This window comes from Topomyia yanbarensis, chromosome 2 (assembly GCF_030247195.1).
Source record: "Topomyia yanbarensis strain Yona2022 chromosome 2, ASM3024719v1, whole genome shotgun sequence".
NCBI lineage: Eukaryota > Metazoa > Arthropoda > Insecta > Diptera > Culicidae > Topomyia > Topomyia yanbarensis.
This window is the reverse complement of record NC_080671.1, coordinates 363,022,653-363,035,915: the sequence shown is the minus strand read 5'-3', so window position 1 is coordinate 363,035,915 and position 13,263 is coordinate 363,022,653. Positions and strand designations below refer to the sequence as shown.

Below are 13,263 nucleotides of genomic sequence, written 5' to 3'. Positions count from 1 at the left end.
AAATGACGGTAGATGGTAAGTGTAATAATAACTCCAGATATTGTTTAATTTGTATTGAAAATAACAAGCCATGAAATCAAAGTATGAAAAAGAGAGAACGGCTCAATCATACCATTGGGTAGATTAAAATAGGTTTTTTATTTCGACCATCGGAGGTCCAACTAAAACTCATTCATTTAATAATACAACGAACCAACGGAAGCCAGGATAGTGAGCGAAAAATAAAACTAAATGTTTCAGATGCAGTAAAATTTTAATGTTTACAGAAGATAATACCACACACATGTGGTTTTTTTGGCACTGTGGTTTTGTGGTAGTTGAGATTTTGTTGGCAGTAGTAGTTGTAATAGTAATAATGGCAGCAGTTGTCTGAAATCAATAAAGTTTGCTAATTTACTAATGTTGTCATATACTAACAAATTAATAAATGAACAAATAATAAGAACATACACTTCCTGATCTCAGCCAATTTTGTCTTATGGTGAAAATCCAGCACGGTTACAGATTACTTCTTTGGCACGGTGCGTTGCAATACATACATTTAATTGCCCGGACGTCAACGGCAGATAACCCATGTTCGTTGCCGAAGTCAGCAGTCCAGCCTCGGTTAGGCTATCAATGATTAAATCAATATTATTAAATTTAAATATGGAATTCAACGTTTCAGATTCTCGCAATAGCTTAATGACAGGACTAAGTTAGCACCGGATTGACGCTAGCCCCAAAAACGAAAACACTATTTGTGTTTCTGTGCAAACCTCTTAGTCCAGCGTGACGTTCCACAAGAAAAGGAGCTCTGGTAAAGCTAATGAGAATTGATGAAGTCGAAACTATATTTCTCCTTAGTGGAGAAAAATGTAGGCAAAAACTTTTATTTTTCTTCACAAAGCAGAAAAATGTTCTGAACCACATTTGCACGTTAAAGGCATAACATCTGTAACTAACTTAGTTACGAAATTTTCCGTTTCGACTTCGTCTCGTTCAGAATCCGACACTAACATTGTGACAGAATAGCATGGCTTGCTAAGCCAAACCTTGTCTCGATTTCATCAATTCTCATCAACTAAATCAAAACTCCTTTTTGCAGGACATCACGTAGGACTAGGGGTTCATTCAAAAACACAAATACTGTTTTCGTTTTAGAAGCTAGCGTCAATCCGGTGCTAGCTTAGTCCTGTCACTAAGTTAGTGTCGGATTCTGATGACGCGAAGTCAAAACGCAAAATTCCATAACTAATTTAGTTATCGGTTTTCTGCCCTTTACGCGTAAATGTGTTTTAAAATAATTTTCTCCTCAATGGAGAATTTTTTTTTGCCAAAAATTTTTCTCCACTAAGAACGCCTAGTGAACATTATTAATAAACGAAATCAAATCGATAAACTTACTGTAGGCATCATAACTGGGCTGTCAAGACTTGCCGCCCCTGCATACTTTGAATAGTGCATCACACTACCGTAGTTGTAGGGAATATTATACAGCTCGACTTGTTCGTTCGCGTACTTAGCAAAGTTAGCGTTGTAGAATGATTCTAGAATAAAGAACGAATTTATTGTAAGCAACAACTACAAACTAATCCCTTCGAAACGAACCTGTTTGGTACTCCCGTACCAGAGCACTAATGTTAATTTGTATATAGTCATCGCGGTCTGGTCGGGACATTTCATGGTAGAATCCAAGAGCGTGCATTAACTCATGAGCAACTGTACCAGTGGTCATACAACCCGGTGTTTGTAGGTTTACTAGGTTATAGGCGTTGTTCGGACTTCTTCCTACGTAAGACCAACATCCACTTGCTGTGTAGTCGATCTTAAGGAAGATACGCTCTGTAGTACGTTTCTTAAATCGAACACATGTTAAAGATGCATAATGACTCATCGTTTCTTCAATCATTAAACGCTCAGCATCATCTGAAAACCCATTAAAAATTAGTAATAATCACATATTCTTCATCTAATGCACTTACTAAATGTGCTAGCAATCACGTACGGTACAATTGCATTTGGCCACCGGTTATTATCATATGGCAGTATTGCATTCTGCTCGACATCCGGTTTCAGCATAATATCAAACTGATAGTAATATCCGATACCCTGCTCGAAAGCAAAGGTTTTGTTCACTCTGCGGTTATAATGCCGCAATCGTTCTCCTGCAAAATGTTTGAATCGACAATATCGCAACACTGACTGAATTATTCAATACATACCAACTTCCAGAGATGGCTTCGTAGCAAAATTGCGTTCTCCACGACGATGGTTCCGGTGGATTGGAATCCTAAAATCCGCTGCTAGTCCACAGGAAACTAAAGCAGCGAGTGCCACCAATAAGCTTAAGTCGATCATATTTCTCTAACTGAAGGATACTTAAAGTGGTTTGCTTATATAGCATATTTCAAAACAATGGATTCGATTCAATGACAATTTTAATTACAGAACCCACATCTGGCAGCTGAATATTTTTCGCACGAATGGTTCTTATGAAAGGATACTTACCTTCTAGATATGTGATATTGAATATTGAAAACTAATTTCTGATTTCTATCAGGACAGTAGTTTTGTGTAGATAGTGAGAAGCAGAGTAAAACTGGGCGAAGCATAATGGACCCAATCTTTAAGGAACCCGGTCATAAATACTGCTAATTTTATAGCAAACCTACATTTGTTTAGTAGATGTTGGGTCGCAGAACACAAACTTTGCAGAAGAAATAGAGTGTATCCACCATACAATATGATATGGCATTTCTTAACACACTAATCATTGAAATTCTTTTTAGACAATGAAGCTTACATTGTAATATTGTTTTCATCGCAAACAATGTCTCCAGAGGAAACCCAACGATTCAGCAACACTTTTAAAATTTTGTTACTGATTACAATAACTATTTCGTAAAACAATTTTCAATTAATTGCAATGTTTTGCCTAAAAAATACGTTTCAATTAATAAAAAGAGTTTGCCTACAGTGAAAATAGTAATTTTCGTACTACACAACTATTGTATTTTCGTGAACATCGTTGCATGAAATGTGTTTGCTTCGAATATTACGTACCGACATATGATTTAAAAAGTACGGCCAATAAATTGCTGTAACTCAAGTTCCAATCATCCGATCTAATAGTAGGTTGTCCTGGTTTTAAACAGACTGTCCTGGCGTCCAGGGATGTCGAGGAAAACACTGCTGTTGCTTTTTATCCTTCAAGCCTATTTCTTTTTGTCATAATGTCTCCTGAGTAGGGTTCGTTGCGGTGCGGATGTGGGCGGTAAATGGATTGTCCGCACCACAACCGCCAAAAATATTAAAACCGCACCGCTTACCGCAACGCGCGGTTATGCGGTAAAACTGATGTATTTTTAAAAATAGTGTTAAAAAATAATTAATTTATTTTGTATCACCATACATAATAAAATGTTGTTCTTATTTATAAGAAATTTTACTTTAACAGATTCATCATTCTAGGTTTGTGAAAAAACAACTTTTGCAATTTTTGTGTTTATACAATACCGTACCTTTTAGGGAAAATACTTTCGATACAAGGTAAAAATGTTATCATTCCTCCGGTTATTGGCATAGCCCTAAACTCCTACGAAATGTAACTATATTCTATAATTGTACTTTCAAAAATGTTCTTCCGCAGTTAATTGAAAAAGTGGAATAAAAGTGTAACGAGTAATAAAGTTGTATGTTTTTTTCTTTCATTTTTCATATTTTCAATGGTTTCGACAAATGAAAATGGGATGATTTTCGCATTTACGTAGTAAAAATTGCATGCATTCTTAAAGGAATTTCACCAAAAAGAATGTTAAAGGTAGAACAACGGTACTTCCAATAGAAGCGCATATATACCAAGACGTATTGAATTCCATCAAACGCCATATTTGACAAAAAACGTTTTACCTCTGATCAGGGATCCATCCAATCTCAACGGATACTAAATATATGAAAAACTGCAAAAAATGAATGATTTACAGCATACAGCAGAAATGATATTAAAAAGAGGTGATTTTAGCAACAAAATATCGCAAAACCCTAACTTCCGTATTCCGCATTTTTCAAGAAACGGATCATTCAAATGCTGCTTCCTTTAAATGCATAAACTGTAATTTTCTAAAGGCTAGTCGAAAGTTCTAGCATTTAATGTATTTTTCCCAAAATCTTTCATTAGTTCCAATGGCAAAAAACGTCAATTGAAGTGAGCGTGGGTCAAAATCTGTCCAAACTATGTCAAATTTGTCATCTGAGCTAACTTTGAGACTTGTCACAATATGAAGTACTGAAGTATACATAAAAGTCGCAATAGCGTTACACTATAGAAATACCAACTTCGAAAAACTTTATTCCAAAAAATTCATAAAATACTCTTAAATGAAAAATATTACGACTTAGTTTAGTAGAACATTTTCCTAGTTTTCCTTTCTCATAAAAGTTATGTAGCATCCATTTTGAGAAAGAGTCTTATAAAGCGGACTGCAGAAAAATTTACAATGAATTTATACAGAAATCAAGAGAAATAGAAATACGACGTAGAAGAACGAATAGAGTAAGTAGAGTAATTTGGACCGCTCTTTATTTAGGACGCTTTTCATATATTTGTCTCCTTTAGTGCCAATTCTCCCAAATTCATTTGGTTTGATGAAGATAATTACATTCTTTGGGTTGTCTTTAAGACTCAGCATCATCAGTTTATCTCTACTTCAAATTAATCAAAATTCACAGTTGAAAAAATTAAGGTCGAAAACGATTCATGATTCCACGAGAGTTAGGAAGGAATCGGGAGAAAAGATGCATTTCCAAATTGAAATTAAGAGTACAATTCAATTGTTTTTCAAGGATTTAATAATATAATTATAAAGTTATATTTAGAATTAAAAAATAATAGTGTCCAAAATATGTCGAAAAGATAATGGAGCCAAATTATATTGAACACAGCTAGATTTTCTCTCTTAAGGGGGGGGGGGTCGGTTAAGGGTTTCAGCGTGAAAAAAACACTTTTTTGCAAACTTTTTAGAACTTTGCGTGAAGCAAATTAATCAAATCTTTTGTATATTATAGTGCATCATTTCAATAACATGCTGTAATTTTTCTATGCAAAAATATCGACAAACGATTCGGTGATGAAGCTTTTTGTAGAACGTCTCTGGAAAAAAACATGATTTGCCAATCAAAAACTACTTAACCGATTTCTTTCAAACTTTGCTTACATATTCTATGTTCAAAATACCTAACCCTTTGAGTTTTTGAGGACGCTGAAACCCTTATTCACCCCCCCCCCTTAATAGTAGTCTGTTTATCAAGTTAGAATAATCAAAATGTGAAATATCAAGTAGTCGATTGCAGGTTATATTCAGATTTCTTCTCAAATCATGGCTATTCAATGTTTTTTATGTTTCTCTATTGTAGGGTGGAAAGTAAACCTCGAACATTCTGACAGAGAGATTTTCCTAACAAAGCCATTGCTAAGCATTCGCTAAGAAAATAAATCTAGTAGCGTTCTTCGTAAATAGTCACTATGGTCTTAGTCGCAGTTAAGGCCGGCCGCAACCATTGCTGCAACGTAAACTGTGACAGAAAGTTCACTAGGAGATTGATAACAGTCTATTATCTTTCACCGAATAAAACCAGCCTAGAGGCCGTGTGGCATCCGGCAGGTTGAAGTTTCTCAACCAAGAATTGATCCACTGGGTTCTTGCTCCCATGTCGTAAGAGGCGACTGAAAACAGGAGTCCTCAAGCCAAGGTGTTTCTCCGTACCGAAGACAGAATTGCTGGCAGAATTAAAAAAAAAGGCCAGTCGCGCACGAAGTGTCGTGTTACTGTGTTCAGCGCCACAGTGGACGCTTGTTTCTTCGCCATTCGCGGGCTTAAAATGGTGGTTATGTCCCTAATACCCATTTCGGAGTTCGCTATAGGCGATTATAAGCCAACGTGTTTCGTATCTTCTATCTGCTGTACAACAAGTGCTGGTGAAGAAATGTGTAGTGCTGTGGTCGCGTGTGATTAGAGTATAGCTATAGCTATAGCTTAGGTTCAAGAACCATATTCCGTAAACAAAACTTCTATGTTGGAAAGCTACTTAACCCCGTCTTCAGAGTTTTTAATAAAAATGGCATGACAAATACTTGCGAATAGTGCTATTGACGCATGTCTTATATCCGACCTCACAACTCGCGATATTTGTGCTGTCACAGTCAATATGACTGTTACTAACATAACGAAGAAATACATCTATTGTTCGGCATATTTGCCGCATAAGGAACCATCACCTTCTGATGATTTCAAAAGAGTTGTATCATACTGTGGCAGAAATGGATTTTCTCTCATAATCGGCGGTGATGCAAATGCCACATAATTTGGGGCAGCTCAGATATCCATTTGAGAGGCACGTCGCAGACGAAGTTGCGCAAATGGTCCACTGAACGAGCAGCCGCTGGTGCACTAAGACGATTTCGCTAGATTTTCAGAGCAGCGTGCACTCAATGCACTAGCGCGACTTCCGGAAGGTCAAGCAGTACAAATCTGCACATACTTAATGTAGGAAATCGCTCAACATTTGCACAAGCTGGCAGAGAAAAGGTGTTAGATGTAACTCTCTGCTCGGACAGCATTATGCATGAGTTGGCAAACTGGCTCGTACCAAACGAGCTCGAACCGTCGTTTTTTGATTATAAGTACATCGTCTTTGATCATTTAAACGTCTCGCTAGATATCGTCCCATATCGTAATCCCAAATCTACGAACTGGGACCTCTACGAAGAGTGACTAGGTTCAGGGGTATCTTCGGATGATTGCATCTCCACGTGACTTGGATAAGGTCGTAGATAAAAGAAACTCACTCATATTAGCAGCATACCAAGCGGCTTGTTCGACTCAAAAAGTTATGTTGCTACCTACCGGACCAGAGGGGTCACGGTTTATATCGCCCCTAGTCCCTAGTCAAGCCACGGTGACCGTTTGGGGTGGGCTCCGAAGGCCTCTTTTCTTGGCTAGCTCGAGTTTGACGCCCGGAGGCCTCAGGGTGGACTCTATGTCACCCTATCCCAATCAAAACGACAAATACGGTATTTTCACTTTTTTCAATGTTGTATTGTAACTTACAATTTTGGATTCGAGTGTGTATCTTCGTCGCGAGCGGTTGACTCTTGTAGAGCTCCCTTCGAGTCGGTTAATTTATTTTTATTATTTTCGGCGCAGTTTACTGCCTCCCGGTTATAGAAAGTGTCAATAAGGGTGCAATTTAACGATTATACAAAGTTAAGTGGCTTATAAAAGCATTTTCGGCATATTTTTGAGTGACGCGAGTGGTGACAGTTTGTGAAAATCGAATTCCGGCAAATGAAAAAATATCTTTTCCTCGCATTACGGGCCGTCGATTCCCGATGCAAGGACAATAAAAGTGCACAGAAAACATCTAGAAACACAGTGTATATTCTAAAAACAGTGAAAAATGGATTTTCAGAGAAAAAAATTCAATCCGAAAAGTGAAAAAAGATACGGCAATAATAAAAATTAGCATATTCAAATAATTGGCGTTTCACCAGCGACTAGCGACTACCAGGTGTCGCCCCAAAATTCTTCGCCCGAAAAATAGGTGGCAAACCAGCCACTCCAGCTTAGCTAATTTCGTCCGCGTCCCTTGTCACCTATGTTTTATTGGGGGTTTCATAGGCGGTGCTATCTTTGGAAATGAGTCGCCTTGGATATTCAACTGTTTTTTTTTTACTTTCTTATTTTATTGGGTATGAGGAGAGGTTTTGATTCTTTAATATTCGGGAACACGTATCTGCCGGTCGGCAAACTTTTCTTTGGACTGAGCAAACTAATTTCTATGTATCTTTAGGGTTTGTTTTACCAACGGGGGAACTGATCCAAAGAGCATTCAATGTGCTTAGGGAAAACACATTGCCTTATTTGAGTAGAATGATGACTTCAATCATGTATAAGGTTTGAGAATTGACAATTCGCGAGAGGAATCGGGGACCGGTAAGTAATTACCTTCAGTTATGTCAGCACGAAGAATAAGTGTTTTGCTGTCATGTTCATTCAGCTTTCAATTCTATCTCATGCCTCCACGCGAGTCTAAGTTTATTAATGGCATTTGGTCCTTAGACCGGCGACGACTGGGTGCTATCAGCCTTCTGCCAATAGTAGCAGAATGAGAGGGTGCGAACAGATCTAGCGGAGAAAACAATACCGTCCAAATAAATAGTTATTGGGAAATCAGCTCCAATAAGACTTTAATTTGACTAGTATCGATGATCGCGGGTCAATACGTACTGAAAATTCGCCGCGTCTGTTTTAATGAATCTAATTTCAAGTTCCGTTATTGGTGGCAAGCCCGTGCATCAGGTTAACGAGCCTCTGTATTTCCATTTAATGTTCGATATAATCGTTCGTATACGTGTATTTCGCAAACAATCCGATATTAGAAATAGGAAATACTTTCGTTGATTTATAACATCTCGAGCTATCATAACTCTTTGTGTGTATAACGTGTTATCACTCGGTAGTTTGCAACCCAAAAAATATATTGTGGAGAAGGTATAGCGAAATTAGTCTAAATAATGTCGTTATAAATAGTGATCCGGTCTATTATGCAGATAAGATTAGCTTTTCTAGGCAATACTCCCACGATCGGCTGTGTGGAGTTGAAATTGCTTTTGTTTAGAAAACATAGGATACTCTCGGTAGCTGGCTACCCAGTGTTTAAAAAGAACCAAAAACTAAACAAGATCTTCTTTTTCGAGCGATCGTGTTCTCGAAAACTTACTAAACTACTACCTAATGAACTATGTACAGGTCGCATCGCTTGCATGGAGCGAATCCTAGAACACCAACTTCGCGATAGAAACCACGAAAAAAATCGTCGCGTGATTGAATATTATTAAGAAATATAAGCAGTGCTCCCTATAACCGGCTTTCCGGAGTTCAAGTTGCTTATTTTGCTAATCGTATTAATGCAACAAATGATAAATTTCCCACATTCTCGGTAGCCGGCTGCCCAGAGCAATTATTACATGATAACGCTACTGGCACACTTACTAACAACTCTCCCATTCCCGTGATACATGCGGAGATGCAGAGGATTCCTCGGTCTCTAGTAGCAACATGTATCGGACTAACATTCCTTCCTTTCCCAGAAGATCTGCATTCGGACGTGGCCGGCGTCGGTATTGATCAGCATGCAGGGATCAGAATAGATTGTACAATGTGGCTCATCATGTTATTCCCAAGCATGTTGTTCCAATGAACATTTTGCAACCTAATTTGGTTCTGGTCAATAACGAAGTAGCAACTACGGGCGATCTCTTATGCTTATGCTTATGCTTATGCTTGTTGTATTGTAACTTACAATTTTGTGTGTGAGTGTAGGTGTGTACAAGGCCAGACGGCGAACGCTGTTGGGTGGCTGGGTCCGATGTGACCAGCGATGCCACTTTCTGGCGGGCACGCTGATAGGCTATGACTACTATTTCTAACGGCTGCTTTCCGGCAACAGGCCGTCGAGTACTCTGGCACCTTGTGACTGATTTCAGGCGATGGTCAGCTATTTTCATCCGCATCCCTTATGATCTATTTTATAAGGTGATTCATCAACAGTGTTATTTTTGAAAATGAACTATCTTGGTTATGCAACTAATTTCCCTGATCTTATTTTATTGCAAATCATTAAGTAGGTTTTATTATATTATATTCAGAATTGCAGATATTTTGTCGTATATTATTTTAAATGGTCTTTGATTTGATGGCATTGTAAGGGAACTCCGCCGGTTGATGCTAATCGAGCTGACATTTCTTTGAACTGATCAAACTAATTTCTTTGTTTGTTTAGTGTTTATTTGACCAACTAGGAAACTAATCCACGGGGTATTTAATGTGCGTGGGATATACGCATGGTCTTGTCTGAGTGAAATGATGACTCTTGATTCATATGTTTGGGGTTGAGAATTGGCAGATCGTGAGAAGAATCAGAGGGTGTTTACCAATACGCAGCAGTTATATCAGCACGAAAAATATATGGTCGGTGTTGGGTCAGACTGCACTAAGTCGCAAAACCTTAAAAAATTAGATATTCATAGTACTGGATAAAGAATTTCTTCAGCTACATTCGATTTTAGCTGATTTGAAATATGTTACAATAAGCAATAATTATAGCAAAAATTAATTTCAAATTATAATATAAATGATGCAGCGATTCAAGCTTTAAACTCGTTTTTCAATGAGTAAAGCCATGTCAAGTGATCCTCGAATTTTTCGCAAAATCACCGATTTTCATGAGGTATATTTTATTGTATAGGGATTATGGTGAATAGCTTTTGGTATAAATATTTCGTTAAAACTCCCTTTTTTCTTTGAGATATTAACCCTTAAACTTTCTTGTATAATAAAATTGTAAATTTTATATCTCAAAAACTACTGAAGATAATTGAATGTATTTTTGTACACTTATAGAATGATATTAACACTATCTCACAAAAATATATCTATTGTATAATTGAGTAAATAACGTTCTATTTAAATTTTCAATTGCATTTTTTCTTGTGTTCAAAAATTTCAATTGCATTTTTTCTTGTGTTCTTCGCGCTAAAAATTTTCAGGAAGTACATCGAATTACGCAGCAATTCTTCACCTTCAAAAATCTGTATTGATAATTTTTCATTTTTGTTCCTATCGAAAGTTATGGATGATTTTGTAACGGTGTGTTCCTTCAACATATGATCCACTTTGATGCAGCCCGCGAACACTTACATATTGGCAACGCCGCACGTCGCCACGTCCTGATGCGCATCGCTTTGAAAAAGTGTATCTCATGTCCAAAATTTCCATCTCTGATATTAGAGTAAAAAGACAAGCTTTTCTTTACGGATTATTGAGAGTAAATGCTTTTCGAGTGATTTGCATACTTTTTAGCGTTATTATATTTTTTATTGAGTTATTGAGCAGTGGACATGTTTGAACCTGCATGGATACGATTTTTTGCAAAGTGACATATTTCACCACTTTTTTGTTAGTTGGTTCTGTCTGAGTGGTAGCACGGTATGTTTGCTCGCATTGTTGTTTATAATGTCGTTTTCGATTGAGAACCTAGACGCTAACCCGGGTTAGTTGCTTCAAACAAACCTTTTTAATGGAACTGAGTTGGGTTCTCGCAAAACAGCGGTAGTGTGAGCGAACCCGAAATATTTTTCAGGTTGGAACCCAACTCGGTTTTCAGTTCAGTGACCATTCATAAATTACGTAACTCAAAAATTGCCCAAAATTGACTCTGCCTCCCCCCATGTTGTTACAAATTTCTCCACTCCCCCTCTCCTATTACGCAACAAATTCCTAGAATTTTTTTTCTTCTTCGGTGAAAACATGTTACGTAACGATCTAGCTAACTCCCCCCTATGTCACAACATGTCACAACTTGTTGTACCCCCTCCCCCTAAAAGCGTTACGTAATTCATGAATGGTTCCTCAGTGGCGCATAACCTAGGTTCGAAAATGGCATCAAACAAACGCTTTAACGGCAGTTAGGTCTGAAACTGAGTTAGTTTCTGCCTCAAGCAAAAACGACATAAGTAAGATCATTCAGTAAACAAAAACATGTGAAGTAAAGTACTGTTGTCATAAGTTGTTCCACTTTCCTGTATAATATTGTAGACAAATAATGAATTTGAATAAAACATAGACGTACTTTGACTTACAAAAGTGTCTTTGAAGATAGCAATAACATAAACTCATTACATAAGTTAATTTTCGGTTATTTGCGATACAGTTTAATTGTAACGATAAATTATAATAAGAAAGTATTTATTAAACTACTAGGATTTTTGTTGTGCACTTCGGTCAAAAAAATATAAAATGATCTCAAAATATCCGGTAAACATTCATCTTCGTTAATCCCTATAGAAAAGCTTGTTCTTTTGCAGCAATCGAGAGATGTAGCTTCTGTTAGTCATGCGATGCACACTTCCAACGCGATGCGCATTAGAACGTCGCGACGTACGGCGTTGCCAATATGTAAGTGTTCGCGGGTTGCATTAAAGTGGGCCATGCGTTGAAGGAACACACCGTTACTAAATCATCCATAACTTTGGATAGGAACAAAAATGAAAAATTATCAATACAGATTTTTGAAGGTGAAGGATTGCTGCGTAATTTGACATACTTCCTGAAAATTTTTAGCGTGAAGAACACAAGAAAAAATGCAATTGAAATTTTTAAATAGATGCAAAGTACCGTTATTTACTCAATTATACAATAGATATATTTTTGTGAGATAGTGTTAATATCATTCTATAAGTATACAAAAATTCATTCAATTATCTTTAGTAGTTTTTGAGATATAAAATTTACAATTTTATTATACAAGAAAATTTAAGGGTTAATATCTCAAAGAAAAAAGGGAGTTTTAACGAAATATTTATACCAAAAGCTACTCACCATAATCCCTATACAATAAAATATACCTCATGAAAATCGGTGATTTTGCGAAAAATTCGAGGATCACTTGACATGGCTTTACTCAATACAATGTCACTTAGTCCGGTTTGACTTTCCACCGACCATATGTTTTATTGGCATATTCATTGACTTACTTTTAGTCTCATTAATTAATTTAATGAAATCAAATTAATTAATTGTTCTCATTGTATCGAATACTTTCAACTTGTCATGTTAGCTATATTTCTTCATGAGTATGAAAATATTCTAGCTTGATTACTCATGTAAAAGGTTACTTTCTTTTCGTTCTTATTGTCTCCAGTCTTGTTCTAGTAATTAGTGTAAAAATTTGCGTTATCGGTTGCATATTCGATATACAAAGCTAGTCGAATCAGGTATTTCGGTAGTGCGTATTTGATACCGTTTAAAATGCGCCCAGAGCAATAAACACATGATAACACTTCTGAGAGTTGCATAGATAGTATCACTTATCCAGGTGAATCCAGATTTGTGTGACTCTTTACCTCATCCTACTAACAAAAAGTACTTCCCGTGGCAAACATGGAGATGCAGAGGTATACACGGTCTCCATAACAACGTGATCGATCGTAGCGGTAGGACCCATTCCTATCTATCGATCGTCGATCAGCACACAAAAAACAACACACAAAAACAACGACACCAGGATGGACTGTGATATTGAACAAAGCAATTTGAAATTATATAGACGAACAACCGACCGCCAGCGGCGGTGGCTGGACTGGACTGCCTTAGATTTTTATTTTGTTCACTTGTCTACAGATAATGAAAATCACTGACTAGGGGATGTACAAATAGTGCGCTC

At 37.1% G+C, this 13,263-nt stretch overlaps 1 protein-coding gene across 2 annotated transcripts; it reads right to left on the bottom strand.

Annotated features, from left to right (window-relative positions):
• Positions 1–239: 239 nt before the first annotated feature.
• Positions 240–13,263, bottom strand: LOC131684426 (zinc metalloproteinase nas-14-like). 2 transcript variants are annotated; one of them, XM_058967283.1, is made up of 7 exons: positions 12,944–13,263; positions 2,205–2,300; positions 1,965–2,147; positions 1,591–1,908; positions 1,387–1,529; positions 451–612; positions 240–369 (listed from the first exon to the last, which is right to left on the bottom strand). In XM_058967283.1, exons 3-6 carry the CDS (start codon positions 2,059–2,061, stop codon positions 499–501), a joined length of 672 nt encoding a protein of 223 aa, XP_058823266.1. In that variant the 5' UTR covers positions 2,062–2,147; positions 2,205–2,300; positions 12,944–13,263; the 3' UTR covers positions 240–369; positions 451–498. The 2 variants fall into 2 exon arrangements, with proteins under 2 accessions (XP_058823266.1, XP_058823265.1); XM_058967282.1 differs by lacking the exon at positions 12,944–13,263 and having other exon boundaries at positions 2,205–3,692.